The 16,925-nt window shown below is 38.2% G+C and overlaps 2 protein-coding genes across 2 annotated transcripts; both read left to right on the forward strand.

The window, feature by feature from the left end:
• Positions 1–3,927: 3,927 nt before the first annotated feature.
• On the forward strand, positions 3,928–12,352 carry LOC132175997 (spermidine copper dependent amine oxidase 2). Its single transcript, XM_059588098.2, has 12 exons — positions 3,928–4,541; positions 5,338–5,447; positions 5,562–5,867; positions 7,221–7,333; positions 7,443–7,773; positions 7,868–8,083; positions 8,178–8,414; positions 8,788–8,973; positions 9,662–9,802; positions 10,642–10,910; positions 11,521–11,602; positions 12,132–12,352. The coding sequence occupies exons 1-12, from the start codon at positions 4,274–4,276 to the stop codon at positions 12,264–12,266; spliced, it is 2,394 nt and encodes a 797-aa protein (XP_059444081.2). The 5' UTR covers positions 3,928–4,273; the 3' UTR covers positions 12,267–12,352.
• Positions 12,353–14,026: 1,674 nt separating this feature from the next.
• LOC132174850 (uncharacterized) lies at positions 14,027–16,188 on the forward strand. Its single transcript, XM_059586552.2, has one exon. It carries the CDS (start codon positions 14,064–14,066, stop codon positions 15,900–15,902), a length of 1,839 nt encoding a protein of 612 aa, XP_059442535.2. The 5' UTR covers positions 14,027–14,063; the 3' UTR covers positions 15,903–16,188.
• The last annotated feature ends 737 nt before the right edge of the window (positions 16,189–16,925 follow it).

The following is a 16,925-nucleotide window of genomic DNA, read 5'->3' on the forward strand; positions in this document are numbered from 1 at the left end:
ATTAAAGGATAGGTGTATCTTATCTGGCTATGGTATTGGACCGCCCCTACATGGATCAGGTTCATCGGGATCCTCAACAATAGTTGGGAAATTGCTTACCAAAAATTTTGTGGTTGTGTGTGGTACAGAGCTGTTATTGAAGCTCGAAGAATTGTGTAGCTGATATGTGAGCCTTTGTTGCCAATTGCCTATGGAAGACCTTGACGCTATGGTATCGGTCACCTATGATGAGGACCTCGCTAATCTCATCGAGGAGTACGCTCTAGTTCGGCCCTTGGGGGTGGCTTGGCTGAGCTGGGTGGCGGCCACAAAAATGGGGTGGCCAGTCACCCTATATTTTTTAATTATTTATTTATTATTTTATATTTTCTTTTAAAAAAAATAAATAATATTTTATTATTAATGAAACACGTGGCGAATTGATGGCTGTTGAATGACATTGGATGATCAAGATTTACAAAATTTTTTGTGAGCAATTTCTTAGCTATTGCTGGAGATCTGATCCCGTTACGTGAATGGTATACGTGTGTGCAGTACAGGTCTAGGCTGTCCAACCACGTGACATGTGTTGGTCTTCTTTAAACCTCAAGCATGGACATTGATTACTTGTACACATGCATACAACCTAGGTATAAACCTTTTTTAATTGTATCCATCCAACAATATGGTTGTACCCATAAAAAAATAACAATATAGCTGTTTTTTTTTTTCTTCTTCTAAGCCAATTGAGAAAATGTTACAAAGGGAGATTTTTCTATTATTGATCCGAATGGAACAAGAGATCAATCGGTTGAAAACAGCCCATCAAACTAAACAACATGTACAAAAAATTACACTCCTAGAAATTTTACAAGTCTTTCGGCTATACAAAAATAAAAATTTAACAGTAATATCAAAAATAATAAAAATAAAATTCTGATCTTTGAGGAGATCCAGTTGTTGAATGGCAACAATATAGTTGTGTTTATTCGCGTTAGTTGTTACTTGCTATTTAATGGAGTTTTAATTTGTTTCAATTCCAATTAATAAGGAGGTTTGTTCAACATGGTTTTAGCATTATCAATTGGTAATTTTATTTTATTTTTTGTAAAATAATTCAAGAACTTTCATTAATCAAACGATCAACAAGACAGATTTCTCTACCAAAACAATGTCACTGATACATGATGGATAATCCTCCCACCAAGTAGTATCAAAGACATGTCTAATTGCCGCCCAAGCTAAACCATGGGCTACCTTATTTGCTTCCCTACTTACATGGGAAATCTGCCAATTGGGAATAAACTCGACCATAAAGAAAATACCTTCCACTAGTTGGCCAAAACTATTCACATTCCTTGTTCATGATTGAATTGCATCCGTGATTTGCTTGGCATCACTCTCAATAAGAATATTATCAAGACCTCGTTCCATACATAGCCGAATTCCATAAATTGGTAATTTTAGAGATGTCTTTGTTATTTTTTTCCAAATTAAGAATCACACACATTTTTATTTTTATTTTTTTAAATGAGAAATGCTTATTTGCATTCTGGCGTTCATCCTGTGTGCATCTCCGCTGAGTTGGTATGTTCCATTCAGCATTGGTATTTTTTGTCATTTTTAATTAATGGTAGATGGAGTGTGCTAACTTAGTAGAGATGTACGCGAGATTTATGCCATAATGCAAGAAACATTTCTCTCTCTCTCTCTCTTTTTAAATAGAATTTCTTCCAACTATGTTAATGACCCAAAAAAAATGACAGCCATATTTGTATTATCACTTCAAAATGATTAATCAAATTACAATTAAAACTCCATAAAATCTTTTATAAAGTTCAATCTCTATTAGTAAGGGGTTAATGTGGAACTTAGTATAGTATGTGAACTAATAATCTTTTTAATGTGGGAGTGAGGTGTTACAAGTAGGGCTGGTAAAACGGGACAGAAATTTGCTACAAATTGGTTTGTAGCTAATTCATACAAATCCATCCAGTAAAGTGTCACATGTTCCTTACCACGTGAGAATCATATATTTTTTTAATAACATATGAGAAGCACATGTTTTTTTAATAATTAAGGGACATCTGTTACTTTATTATATAAGTTTGTATGAATTAGGTACAAATCAATTTGTAGCAAATTTCTGTTTGGTAAAATGGGTTGGTGGGTTGGGTTCAGGTCAACCACCAACCCAATAAGGATAAACTCGAACACAGTTTGTTTAACTAAATCAGACCTTTACACTTGAACGTACCCTGCGAGTGACCTAACACATCCCGCTTGACCCATTTAGACCCAAAATGCGACATATTTAATCTATTTGACCCGTTTCAACATATATTTATTATATAAAAAATATTTTATAATTTTATAAACGGGTCAATCCAAACCTGTTTATGCCAAACCCTAACACTATAATTTCGTGTTGTGTTAGCGGGTTATGTTAAAAATTGTCAGCCATAGTTATAAAGCATATGCTTCTCACATGCTCAAATAACACATGACAAATTTATATACTAACAAAAGAAGTTCTTCCAACTCAGTTTTGACGAAAAACTGCTTTCAAAATTAAGATTAAAAAAGAAAAAAGAGATAAACACAAAGAATTAGCATTTTTTAGAGAAAATTAAACAAAATCACCCAACCACATTCAGCACAATACAAATGCTAGCTGCAGTTAGGGGTGAAAATTTAGAACCGCTAACCACTATAACCGCTAACTGTATTAACCGCTAACCGCTTTTGAAAGCGGTTATTGAGTTTTTAAAAATCGCTAACCGCTAATCGCTTTATATATATATATATATATATATATATATATATATATATATATATATTTCATATAATATATATAGTTTTATTATATATATTTATTTTTATGTTGTGTACAAGATTACAAGTGAAGTGATGATTTACAAAAATTGTTGTAATTTTATTTGTATTATATGTGGTATAGATTCGTAGAAGGTGACCAACAAGGATTTTGGTATATAGCAATTTTTAATGCTAAAATGGCCATGAAAAGGAAAAGAAAAATTGTTTAAAGTGAGCCCCAAAACTAGCCAAAAAAAAGAAGAAAAAGCCCCAATACAAACGGTTAGTAAAAAAGGGGTTATTCGGATGCGGTTAACTATTAACCGGGCGGTTAACCGCCTAGTGGTTAACGGAGGTGGTTAGTAAATTTTACTAACCGCCTAGTCGATTGCGGTTAGTGATTTTAGCTACTAACCACTAACTACAACCATCTTTTCACCCCTAACTGCAGTTATATTAGAAATTGGAATATAAAGAGAAAGTATGAAACACATAAGCTAGAAAATGCAGAAGATGACCTTCAATAATTTTTGGTTATACTTTCCCTTTTTTTTTTTTTTTTTTTTGGGGGGGGGTAAGTAATTAAGATCCTTTCCTTTTAGTATCCCCAAGTTCCAAAATTCAGTTTCAAATTTGCAAATCAATGATCCCTTGACCAAGCAAAAAGAAAAAAGCCTCCTAATTTTGGCCCTTTGATTCAGTTAACGAAAGTCCAACCCTGTACAGAAAAAAAAGGTAAAGGCCAAGCATGGGAAATTCAAAAAAGGGAAGTCCTTATACGAAAATAACACGAATCATTTGTTGGCCTTATCACGCTAATATCAAAAAATATATTTTGTCTTCACTCTTCAGCCTTCACCTAATACATCCCCATTACCACTGACCAGCAGCAGATCGCCCTATCATCCCCACCACCTACTTATCTTATTGCCTCCCTACCGCTTCCTAAGGGCCCCACAGACATTACACTTCCAAAAATAAAAATAAAAATAAAAATAAAAATTATTAAAAAATAAAAAAGCCAACAAAAAAAAGAAAAAAAAGAAAAAAGGAGAAGCTATGCACGTGGTATCCTTGTATATATAAAACCCCCTTCCTATATCTCTCTCTCTCTCTCGCTCTGGCTCTAGAGCTCCTGCTCTCTCTATTGCCTCCAAATCGCTTTTATTTCTTTCACGGTTTTCTGTTTGTGTAGCGACTCTTCGAGTCTCTTCCCTGAATTCGTGGATATAAATGCATTATTGGTCCAAATAAGGCACTAGAGTTTTCTTTTCTTGAGTTTTTTGTAGGTCATTTTTTCTCGTTCTTGGACTTTCTTCCACACAGAGAGAGAGAAAGACAGCAGAGAAGAGAGAGAGAGAGAGAGAGAGGTGGAGGAAGGTAGAGAGAGCAGGGAGACTAAGCTCGGTTGCTGTATGTCAGAGGATTGCATTGAGACCTATTGCGGCGGATTTGGTGAGCTCGTGAACCCCTTGCAATGGCCTCAGCTGCGAAAAAAACGACGGTGTCTGGATCTTTCTGCGTCAACAACGACCTTCCTTCGTCGTCTTCTTCTTCCATTTCCAGAGCGGCGGCATCGGCGGCGTCGGCTCCGGTATCGGCCTCCGCCGGAAATGCCCCGCAGGATTGGACCGTGGCCTCCACCGATCACCGCGATGATCAGCTCGGCAAGAAGGTCGCTATGGCGTCCATGATCCGCGCCGTCGATTCGCTTCCTGAACCTTCCGCCAATGCCTCTTCCAAAGGTTCTTTCTCAGTCTCTGTCTCTGTCTCTCTATGTATCCCTATCTCTCTATACATATACTGATATACATGTATATACACTCTTTTTTCCTTTTTTGTTATTTTTGTGAAAAATGGATGATCTTGGAGGTCGATGCTTGGTTAATGTGTATTTATCTCCTTGGTTTGTTTGTTGTTTGTGAGAATCTATAAATGTGTTTCTCAGGTTTAGATTGAGGTTGAGGTTCGTTTCTGTAATTTTTGTCTTTTGTGAGCTTTGAGTAAATAAGAATAGTGAAAGGAAAGAGAGAAAAGCAGAGAGAAATAGTTGAGGATAGACTGGTGTAGGTATTGCCTGAGCTTATTCAAGTTAGATAACATATCCATTTGTTTAGAATTTATTTCCACTATAATTATTCTCTACAGGGGACATTTTGATGTTCACTTATGTATAGGCATTGTTTTGTATATTCTGTTCTTTTGTTCTTCTTTTGTAGCTGCTACCCTCTCAGCCCTTGTTCAGTTCCATTCATTTCTTGATGCTTCAATTGAATTTGCAGCTTTTTATCCCTCCTATTGATAACAGTTGTCGGTAAATTCTGAATTTCTAAATTGGTTCTATTCGGAATTAGAATGCTCCTGATTTTATCCTGAATTAGCATTAATTCAATGGTGAAGACGCAGCCTTTTCAACTTCTTCTGGATGTTCTTGAATTGCGCACTGCTTGACCATATCCCTTTGTTTTATTATTGTGTAAACGGCAAATATTTTCTTTTCCACTTTGTTGATCGCTCAAGATTGTTGCATTGGTTGTGCAGGGATCCCAACCATGCTGAGGGCTCAAACAAGCCATCCTTTGGATCCTTTATCTGCCACTGAGATCTCTGTGGCCGTAGCAACTGTCAGGGCAGCTGGAGCCACACCTGAGGTTGTTAATTACAAAAAAAAATTTCTTGGGAAAAGATGTTTGTATGTATAATAATGAGTTTATTTTTGCTTTTGAAGTGGTATACTAATCAAGTATGAATATTCCCCATTTCAGGTCAGAGATAGCATGCGCTTCATAGAAGTGTCTCTATTTGAACCAAATAAACATGTCGTTGCTTTGGCAGATGCATATTTCTTCCCCCCTTTCCAACCATCTTTAGTTCCAAAAGCCAAAGGTGGGCCTGTAATCCCAACCAAGCTCCCTCCAAGGCGAGCTAGACTTATTTGTTACAACAAAAAGTCAAATGAGACAAGTGTATGGATTGTTGAGTTATCAGAAGTACATGCTGTAACCCGTGGTGGACATCATAGAGGAAAAGTAATTTCCTCACAAGTTGTTCCAGATGTTCAGCCTCCGATGGTATGCTTTATTCCATCACATTTGATCTTGTGCTATACCCCTGTATTAAGTGTTCACATAGGCTCAGATAATAGCTTAAGACTACAGTTTGAAATTCTGGATCACTTGCAGTCAACTGAACTTTCTGTTGCTGTGGAACACACAAAAATCATAGCAACAGCATTGAAAAGTTGGTTTTCCCCCTCCTTCTCTGGTCATTACAACTTTAGATGCTGTTTTAGTTGAGTTAATTTATGGAAGAACTACGTTGCTATTATTCAAAATAAATGCTAAATATTAGACTTAGGAAATCATATTGCTAGAGTCTTGTAAGAATTACAACTTTTGTATATGCCCCACTATATTTATGTGAAGCTGTGGCACATCTTCCTCTACATTGCGTGATAAATTCATTTGTTCTTCTACATATGCTTTTGTTTTTGTATGCTTCAGTGGGGAGGCAAGTAACTACTAGGGCTCTTTTTTGGGGATTGGGGTTTTCTGAGGTTATTGGTTGATTGGCGAAAGATTGATTTTTAAGTTGGGGGTTCAATTGTTTGGTTTGGTTTAGGTTACTTCACGTTCAGTTGCATTTATGCTCCTTCTAACCCAACTTGTTTAACTAGTGGGCTGAAAGATTTCAGTTGTAAACCAACTTATGGATGAGCCCTGTCCAAATTAGTGTTGCTTATTTATACTTGATCTTTTCTCTAAAATAATGCATGGGAAGTATAACTTAGAGCAGGTGCACGGAACTTTGAAGATTGTGAGAGCTCGGTGGTATAGTTAAAATTTTTCTTCTTCAAATTCCTCTATGTGTGGACGGCGAATCACATTACTTTTCTATTTTCTAACTTCCCCAAGTTTTGCACTTGTGTTCTTCTTACTTCTCCATACTTGGGTGTCTCACATTTATACTCCATGTGTACTTGGGTTACGTCCCTTTGCATTTTTTTAATAAGATTGAAGTACTTATTAGAAAAAGAAAAAGTTTGAGTTTTATCTTTTCTAAACTTGAACTGCAATTTGATAAGAGATAGTTTTGCTTCATATATATTAATTATACCTCACTAAATGCTAGACAATTGTCGTATTAAAAGTCAACCTATGTGCAGCTGTTGGATTTTCACAATTTTATGCTTTCTTAATGCAATTTTTACCTACAAATCCACTGAAAACGATAAAAGAGAACCAGTTTGGTTGGGTTTTGTTTGACATGGTTTGGGTCCAAACTGCCAGCCCTACTTTCAGGGTTGATCTGAAAAATTCCTTTTCCAGATCTAGCAGCTAAAATGTTTCTAAAAGATCTTGTACTATGTCGATTTGTTATTTCTGCATACTTACTGTGATGTTATTTGGGTCAAAATTGATCAGGATGCTGTGGAATATGCTGAATGTGAAGCTGTTGTGAAAGACTTCCCCCCATTTATGGAGGCAATGAAGAGGAGGGGTATTGAAGACATGGATCTTGTAATGGTTGATCCATGGTAATTCAATTTCTTAACCCAATAGTTTCTGCAGATGTTTTATGTAAATACGTAATTAATTTGTTGCATGCTCTGTTGTTAACCTTCCTTTTACATATACTGTATGCAGGTGTGTTGGTTATCACAGTGAAGCTGATGCTCCTAGTCGAAGACTTGCTAAACCACTTATATTCTGTAGAACTGAGAGTGACTGCCCTATGGAAAATGGATATGCACGCCCAGTTGAGGGCATCTACGTACTTGTTGATATGCAAAACATGGTGGTGATTGAATTTGAAGATCGTAAATTTATTCCCCTACCTCCAGCTGATCCATTGAGGAACTATACTGCTGGTGAAACCAGAGGTGGTGTTGATCGAAGTGACGTAAAGCCTTTACAAATTGTCCAGCCTGAAGGTCCAAGCTTTCGTGTTAATGGCTACTTTGTTGAATGGCAGAAGGTAGATGTTGGTTTTCCAGATTAGTTTGATAATATCTGTTCTAAATTCAGAGAACTAATACAGAACATCCTCTATTTTCTGTTGTGGTTGGCAGTGGAATTTTCGTATTGGCTTCACTTCTAGAGAGGGTTTGGTTATATATTCTGTTGCATATGTTGATGGTAGTCGAGGTCGAAGACCTGTGGCCCACAGGTTGAGTTTTGTGGAGATGGTTGTTCCGTATGGAGATCCAAATGATCCACATTACCGAAAAAATGCCTTTGATGCAGGGGAAGATGGCCTTGGAAAAAATGCACACTCTCTTAAGAAGGTTTAGATTTTTTATTCATTATATTTGAATTTTGACATCTTGCTATAACCTTTGGTGGAGCTTGATTGGTGTGAAACAAAACTACCATTTACAGGGATGTGATTGTTTGGGATCTATCAAATACTTTGATGCCCACTTTACAAATTTCACTGGAGGTGTTGAAACGACTGAAAATTGTGTATGTTTGCATGAAGAGGATTATGGAATTCTATGGAAGCATCAAGACTGGAGAACTGGCTTAGCAGAAGTTCGAAGGTCTAGACGGCTATCAGTGTCTTTTATATGTACTGTGGCTAATTATGAGTATGGATTCTACTGGCACTTTTATCAGGCAAGTTGAAAACCACATTATTTGCATGTGAAAACTAGTATGCTTGTGTTTCTATAATTGTCAAGTACCCCAGAAGGCCAGAATATCACTTTTGAACTGGAAGTAGTTTTGTATAGTGAAATTATGTAGATGTCCATTGTATTTATAGTATGATTCTACATACCAGCGGTACTTAATGGATACCGGCGGTACTTAGCGAAATTTGACACATTTGTAACTCCACTTGTAAGAAACTTCAAGGTTTTTATACATTAAATCTTCTGTTGGCTCCCTCACTATGAGCTACTTGCATCTGTTTATCTCATTGTTTTCTTTGGCATAGTGGTAAAGTGATTGTCAGCTCTCCTAACTTGTGAGTTATATGCTATTACAGGATGGAAAAATTGAAGCTGAAGTTAAACTTACAGGAATTCTCAGCTTAGGAGCATTGCAACCTGGAGAATTCCGAAAGTATGGTACAATGATAGCACCAGGTTTATATGCACCTGTTCATCAACACTTTTTTGTTGCTCGTTTGGACATGGCTGTCGATTGCAAACCTGGTGAAGCTTTCAATCAGGTGCACTGCTTTGAACACTTGTGTTATTCCATTAATGCCAGTTTTGGTTTCCAATTGTGACAGTGTATTCAGTCTCACTTTCTGCTGATGGTGGCAGTTGAAAATGAGAGGAAATAGATTGCTAGGAATGCTAACTGGATTTTATGATTCTTCAAAGGTCAACTTAAAAAACAATTTAGAATAGGGTATTTCATTAATTCATTACAAGAGTAGGATGTCCTTGTGATGAATGGTGTATCAGTATATTATAGCATCCTTAGGATGCATAAGAATTATGCAGGGGATAATCTTTTCTGTTTTTATTTATCTGTGAGGCCATCACTAGATGCAAAAGAAGGTTTGGTGCACTGAAGGCATTAGGAGGGAAGCATTTAAATTGACTATTTTCTATGTGGCTTAAGATATTTAAGTAGTATGGAACCTTTTGAGCAATCTTTTTAAGAGGTCTGTGGAATGTTGATGTAGTCCTTAAAGATTTGGAACCTTTTATGAGGAATGCTAGTGGGTTAGTAACCACTATTCCTCCAAGGAATAGTGGTTGAAAGTAACAAGGGCTGGCTTCCCAGAAATCAAAATATCTCTAATGGATTCTTATCCTTGTCTAAGATACTCTTATTGAGAAAAATTGAGTTGCTTTTCTGTTGTTTACTAAGTAGTTTTAGTTTTTTTCTTCCCCTTCATTATGTAGGTTGTAGAGGTGAATGTCAAAGTTGAAGAACCGGGAGAGAACAATGTTCATAATAATGCATTCTATGCTGAAGAAAGACTACTCAAATCTGAGTTGGAAGCAATGCGTGATTGTAATCCTTTGACTGCTCGCCATTGGATTGTAAGGCATCTGTATCCTGGTTTTAGAGCTGTACAAATTTATTACTTTCTGTTATTATGTGATGCAACTACAGCTCGTTCTTCTTTTTGTTTGAATTCCTTTAATTGTATGCCATTATATGAGCACTTTCTAACATTATATGGAAGTGGTATATATTTTATTTATTGCAACGTAAAAGTCAATTTAATCTATTTTCCTTGCTTTCAAAATGAATTTATTTCTTGTCTCTGTATCAACATGTGATCTGTAGGATTTTAAGAGATGACTTCATCTCATTACTGCTTTATGTTTAATTTCCTTAAACAAATTGTGTGAGCTATTGGAGGACTACCCATTTACCCTGAAAACTGATTGGACTTGACCATCTCTAATTTGATGGCAAACCCAGGTGAAGCCCTAGTTGGCCAGCCTCAAGTAATTGGTTTTAGCTCTAGGTACTACTACCATATAAGAATATGCTATATATTGCCGGAAAAAATGCAAATATTTTAGTCAGGTTAATTGATTTTAGTGTTTTAATTAATAACAGATAATAGCAAGGTATCAGGTGCAAATATCATCATAACAAATGCTTGTAAAATATTTTAGTCTGGTAATTGATTTTGGTGATTAAATTCTAGGTAATAGCATATAATGGCAGGGTATCAGGTGCAAATGTTTTCATAGCAAATGCTTGTAAGATGTTTTGGTCCGGCTTTTTGCTACAGTGAAATTGAGGTTTGTTCGCACTTGGTATAAGTCAGGGCTGACCTAAAATGCTTTAAAATGCTCTCCTGCGTCCCTTTTTTTAGAGTTTCGTAGTTCGTTTATTTGAAAATATGTACAATTTTACACTCCAGGTAAGGAACACAAGAACTGTCAATCGCACTGGACAGCTAACAGGCTACAAGCTCGTACCTGGTTCAAATTGTTCGCCATTAGCTGGTTCGGAAGCCAAGTTTTTGAGAAGAGCTGCTTTCTTGAAGCATAATCTTTGGGTTACACCATATGCTCACGATGAAATGTTTCCTGGAGGAGAGTTCCCTAATCAAAATCCACGTGTTGGTGAAGGATTGTCTACGTGGGTTAAGCAGAATCGACCTCTAGAAGAAACAGATGTAGTTCTTTGGTTGGTCTCATCTCTCTTTGGTTCTTCCTTTCTATTAATATCATATTTTGCTTTCATCCCCCCTTTCCCTCCCCATGTGTGGACATAAAAATAAATCATATTTTACTTATTGCTGCTTTTCAAATCATTATTAAGATGATGTGTCTCTGAACTTTGTCCCTTTTTTATTTTTTGCTTGCCCTAAATTCTTGTGGGTTAGCTTGTGGGGTTTCTTGTGGTTTTTTTGGGCGGGTTCTGGTGGGTTTGTGGGTGAGCCTTGGCTTCCCTTTTGGGTCTCTTGTGGGTGCTCCTTGGGAGTTTAGGGCTTTTCTGGGTGTTTCTTGGCACTCTCTTTATATGCTTCTTGTGTATTAGGGTTGCATCTCCTTTGCGTTTTGATATATACAACAATTACTTAAAAAAAAAAAAAAAAAAATCCTTTAAATGCTTGAGGAAGTTCATCAATGCGTTCAGCATTTAAGCCTAATTATGATTGTAGTGGTATCATCTTTACATTACGATTTTCCCAACTTTTTTTCATAACTCTTCTCATTGCTGTTGGCTGCATTTCACCATCATGGCTTGATTGCAATTATTTCAACAAGTTAACAAGTAATTTCGTTAAATGCAGGTATGTATTTGGAATCACACACGTCCCTCGGCTGGAAGACTGGCCTGTTATGCCGGTGGAGCACATCGGTTTTATGCTTATGGTATTCACTGGTTAATCTTACCATGTACATTTTTTCTGCATTGTCCTTGAGAATTTGGCTAATTGTTTGCAGGCACATGGGTGTGGTCTTTTCATATGAGTAGGATGCAGCGTTTTAGTAGCATTTCTTATAAATGAGACTCTTGATCTGTGAATTTAGCCTACGACTTTCAAGTTGCTTACACTTAAGGCTCTAGCCCATTTTAGTGTAGATTGTTGTAAAAATAAGTGATCTGAATCCAAGCCTATAAAAAGTAGCCAGTTCTGATCACTGTATGCAACTTTCTTCATTAGAATATATTACATTTACAACTCTGTACCTTATTCTAGAAGCACTTCGATAATCATAGCAAAAGATCATTCTTCACTGAGTTTTGCTTGTATAGTCACCGTATCAGGTTGACTACGTGGTCATAATATTAGGTCCTTTTTTTTTTTTTTATAATCTACACTTTTCAATCGACTTTCTAATCATATCCTTTTAAGCGTTTCATACGCTATACTGATTCTGATTATGTTTGTGAGTGCAGCCTCATGGGTTCTTCAACTGCTCTCCTGCTGTAGATGTTCCTCCCAATGCCTGTGAATTGGAACCCAAAGACAATGATGTCAAGGACAATGGGGTACCAAAGCCAATTCAGCCTGCATTGCTGTCAAAGATGTGAAGAGAAGAGATGTTACTTCCAAGTCGAATTTTCTTTTGATTTAATAGAAAGATGCCATAATGGCGCTTCCCCTTCCCCTTCCTCCTCTGTCTGGTCTTACCTTTCAAGTTAAGCCAATGAGTTGATTCTCTCCCCTTCCCAGAATTTGAAGCAAAAGCTGTGCAGTGTGCACTACTTCAATCTTTATAGATGGAACCTCATTCTGATATATTTGGATTTGTGTTTGTACTTCAAAGATCATGGATTTTAACGCTAATCATTCATGTTCATGGAAAATTTTCCAGTATTAGCCTACATTTTAATGTTTCAGACCATTATTAAAAGCAGATGCATGGGAAATATGCTATATGCTAGAATTCTTAGGGTATTTTACCACGTAAATTTCCTTAAATCCCGACCTTTTAAGTGGTTTAAGATTTTGTTACATCAATATTTATCATTTCTTCAAAATTAGTATTTATTATATTTTACTATATTTAAAAAGTAATAAATACGAATATGGTAGAATTTTAACTATTTAAATTGGAAAAAAGTGCCATTTTTATTTCCAATCTCTTTTTCTTCCCTCACCGTTCATGTGAGTGGACAAAATATAACGATCGAATGTAGAATAAAGAATAGATGTTTATGGCCTGTTTGAGATTGCGTTTGAGAGGCCTAAAAGTATTTTTAAGATTCAAAAAGTTAGTTTGAAGAAAAAAATATTTGTTTGATAAAAAAATTAAAAGTGCTTTTAACTGTCTAAAAAACTTAAAAATAACGAAAATACACTTTTGACAAAAGTTTAAAAATAAATTTTTTGCTCTAACTCTTTTTTAAGGGTGTCAAAAATTACCGTGAAACGGGACACCGAGGTCCTACTTCCGGTTTGAAAAATTCAAAAACCAGGTAACCGAGTTTCGGTTCCTGGTTTTTACCGGGAATACTGGAACCGGATTTCCATTTTATATATATATATATATATATATATATATATATATATAGGATTTTTGGGCTTTTTAAGGTTTATTTTTTAATTATTTGGAACAATCACAACAAAGTCCCTTTAATTTAGACAAAAAAGACTAATAGATTTTAAAAAAAATAGGACAACTATGAAAAAAAAATGGGCTTATTTTAGGCTCAATACCTAAAATAAGCCCAACAACTAATTTTCTTAAAAAATTGATTACCGGACCGGGTAAAACTGAAACCAACTGATAACCGGGACCTCGGTTAACCAGGACCCGGTTCTCGGTTCCGGCTTTCCAAAATCAAGAACTGGGATACCCCAATTTCGATTCCCAATTTTAGCCAAAAACAAAAAAATCGGACCAAGTTGACACCCTACTCTTTTCAACTTTCTAGTCCCAACCAGACTCCTAGATTTTGTTCCAATGATTGCCATCGCCATTAGCTTGTAATATGAAAAATAAACGTGCACCATTTACCGAAGTGGAATTCATTATTGGGTACTAAATACAGTGAATCAATTGGTCTTGGCTGACAGGCTGACACCTACCCAAAAAACAAAAAAAAATTGGTCTTGCCTGACAGGCTGACAGCTCATTCATTCTCTTTTCCCTTCTCCGTATTAAAGAAATCGCACCCCCACCTTAATGACGTGGACGACTGAGTCAGCAGACCATAATCCCTTTGTCCTATTTATTAGGGAAAATAAAAGCAATGTTTATCACTAATACGCTTAGACCGAAGTCCAACACTAAACTAAAGTAATCCCCAAATCACGCTAATTAAATAAATAAAGAGATTTTCTGTTGTCCACTTCAGTCACCAAACTCCTCCTCTGCAGCAGGAATGGCTGCGCCGGCCCCTGGAGAGGAAAAGACCCTCCAAGAGGAGCTCTCGCTCCCAATTATTTTGGCTGACCGGCTCTGCAAGTCGGCTCATGAAGCCGAGTCATCCAAGGTGGAGTGCGCCGAGCTGGCCAAGCAAGTGGACCGCCTCTCCCAGATGCTCCGCTCCACGGTCCGACTCGCCTCCGCCACCCAAACCCTCTACGAGCGGCCCGTGCGGCGGATCGTGGCTGACGTGGCGAAGAACCTGGAACGAGCCCTAACCCTTGTCCGCAAGTGCAAGCATAGTGGCGTCCTCCGCCAGGTCTTCTCTATCACCTCCACCGCCGACTTCCGCAAGGTCTCGAGCCTCCTGGAGTCCTCCATCGGCGACATGAAGTGGCTGCTTTCGATCTTCGACTCCGACGGCACTAACCTCTCCCTCCCCCCCATCGCCAGCAACGACCCCATCCTCGCCTGGGTCTGGTCCTTCATCGCCACCATCCAGATGGGCCAGCCCAAGGACCGCGCCGACGCTGCCAACGAGCTCGGGTCTCTCGCGCGCGACAACCACCGCAACAAGAAGATGATCGTCGAGGAGGGAGGGATTGGACCGCTGCTCAAGCTTCTCAAGGAGGGCTCCTCCCCCGAGGCCCAAATCGCCGCCGCCACTGCTCTCTGCAACATCGCCACCGACCGGGCGAGGGTGCGCTTCGTTGTGGAATCACTCGGAGTTCCGGTGATCGTTCAGGTGCTCGGGGACTCTCCGGCGAGGGTTCAGGCCTCCGTGGCGAAGCTGGTGGCGCTGATGGCCGACCTGGACCCCGAGGCGCAGGAGGAGTTCGCGCGAGAGAACGCGACGAGGCCGCTGGTGTCGACGCTGGCCATGGACACGGTTCTGGACGATCCGAAGCCTCAGTCTGGTAAGACCAGCATTCATTCCCTTGTTCAGATTAACAAAGAGCTAGCTGAGAGTGGCAAAGTAGTACGAAACTATCATAACAATAGTGGGTCGTTGGGTCATTCGCATTCCGATGGGAGTAGCAAAGGTAGTGGGCATTATAATAGAAAGGAGAGGGAGTGGGAGTCGGAGACACCTGAGGTGAAGCTTATGGTCAAGATCAGCTGCGCAGAGGCGCTATGTAAATTGTCCAAAGAGAGTTTGGCAAATAGTAGGAAAATTGCAGAGACAAAAGGGTTGCTTTGCTTAGCCAAGATTGTTGAGGTTGAGAGAGGAGACTTGCAACTCAATTGTTTGATGACTGTGACGGAGATAGCCGCCGTGGCAGAATCCAATTCCGACCTTAGGCGAGCTGCTTTTAAGCCCAGTTCACCACCTGCAAAAGCGGTGTTGGATCAGCTTTTGAGGGTAATTCAAGAAGGGAGTAGTCCTACATTGCAAATTTATGCAATTAGAGCAATTGGGTGTTTGGCACGGACTTTCCCTGCGAGGGAGTCGCGGATAATTGGTCCATTGGTTGTGCAGCTTGGTAGTAAGAATGTGGATGTGGCAATGGAGACTGCTGTTGCGCTGGGAAAATTTGTGTGTCCAGAGAATTTCAATCGCGTGGAGCATTCAAAGGCGATTGTAGAGTTTGAAGGGGTTCCGCCGCTAATGAAGCTGTTGCGGGCCAATGAACGGGCTCAAGTGCCTGGATTAGTTTTGTTGTGTTATCTTGCATTGCAAGTTGGCAATAGCAAGGCCCTCGAACAAGCACGGGCATTGAATGCTCTTGAGGGTGCAGCCCGTTCTGTTGTAGCTCAAAATCCTAGTTTGAGGGAACTGTTTGCTGAGGCCATACACCACCTCACTCTTTATCAGGCTGGAGCTCATCCCCACAGGCAGCCTTATGCACCCTAAAGCCAGTGTGTTGGCTGCCAGAATTATTCCTCGATGTGAGTGTGTCTTAGATTGTAACATACCAAGAACAGATTGTTACAATCTGAGCATTAAAAACACAAAATTTGACTGTATAATAGGCTGTTGTTCACGGTATTGAATCATCATACCGAATAACTGTATCAATTAGTTGAGTTAATACAATTATATGAGTGGATGTTTTGATATGTACATGTAATTATTGCACATAATTTGACGGAATTTTACCGTTGTATTCTTAAAGAGTTGCTAATTCTTGTTTCTCCTATGCTTTCTCACACATGATATGTTTGTTCCCTTCTAACTTTTGCCCCATTTTCCTCCCCAGCGAACCACTTTTTTATTTTTCATACACCAATGTAGAAAGGGTACATTGCAATAACATTGATTTTATTTGGAAAGCAAGGTTGTAAGTAATTAAGTTTGTTTTATGGTTGTAGACCTTGTGGTTCTATTTTGTGCTCTTTGTAGACTGATTCGGATGGGCTGGTCTTAGATAACAATTTCGGTTCCATCTTTTGAGCAGTGTTCATTACAAGCTTGCTGATTTTTCTATCAGGGTCACTTAGATTGAAGCTTATCTTGTTTTTTATGTTCATATGAGTGAGGCAACAATTGATGGTCTTCTTCTTTCCTCAGTTAAGTTGTCATCATTCTTTTTAGCATATGATGCTACTATAGGCTTCATATTTTAGTCAGGCATGGTTTAGTAATTGTTCCTCTTATAGACATAATACACAATTATTTGCATTTGTTTAACATTTTTACCTATTATGGTCACTTTATGTGGTTAATTGCCTTACGGTTGTGTCATGACAATGATGTCTTTCCATGGTAACAACAATATCATTTGGAGTTGGGCAAGAAATTAACCAGCGGTGTTTAATCAGGTATAATATATAATGGCATATACGCATGTCATTCCTAAACTTTCCTGCATTTATTTATTTGTTATCCTTTAGATCAGTTATAACTGCATTAAATACTAGTTTAAATACTTTTATT

Source organism: Corylus avellana, chromosome 3 (genome assembly GCF_965113065.1).
Source record: "Corylus avellana chromosome 3, dhCorAvel1.hap1.2, whole genome shotgun sequence".
Classification (NCBI taxonomy): domain Eukaryota; kingdom Viridiplantae; phylum Streptophyta; class Magnoliopsida; order Fagales; family Betulaceae; genus Corylus; species Corylus avellana.

What these genes read in the sequence shown, in the direction of transcription:
- LOC132175997 (XM_059588098.2), top strand. Translation starts at nt 4,274, where the DNA reads ATGGCCTCAGCTGCGAAAAAAACGACGGTGTCTGGATCTTTCTGCGTC. An exon ending in CGCCAATGCCTCTTCCAAAG is followed by an intron (nt 4,542 to 5,337) that starts GTTCTTTCTCAG and finishes TTGGTTGTGCAG; the next exon opens with GGATCCCAACCATGCTGAGG. An exon ending in ACATCGGTTTTATGCTTATG is followed by an intron (nt 11,603 to 12,131) that starts GTATTCACTGGT and finishes TTGTGAGTGCAG; the next exon opens with CCTCATGGGTTCTTCAACTG.
- LOC132174850 (XM_059586552.2), top strand. Translation starts at nt 14,064, where the DNA reads ATGGCTGCGCCGGCCCCTGGAGAGGAAAAGACCCTCCAAGAGGAGCTC.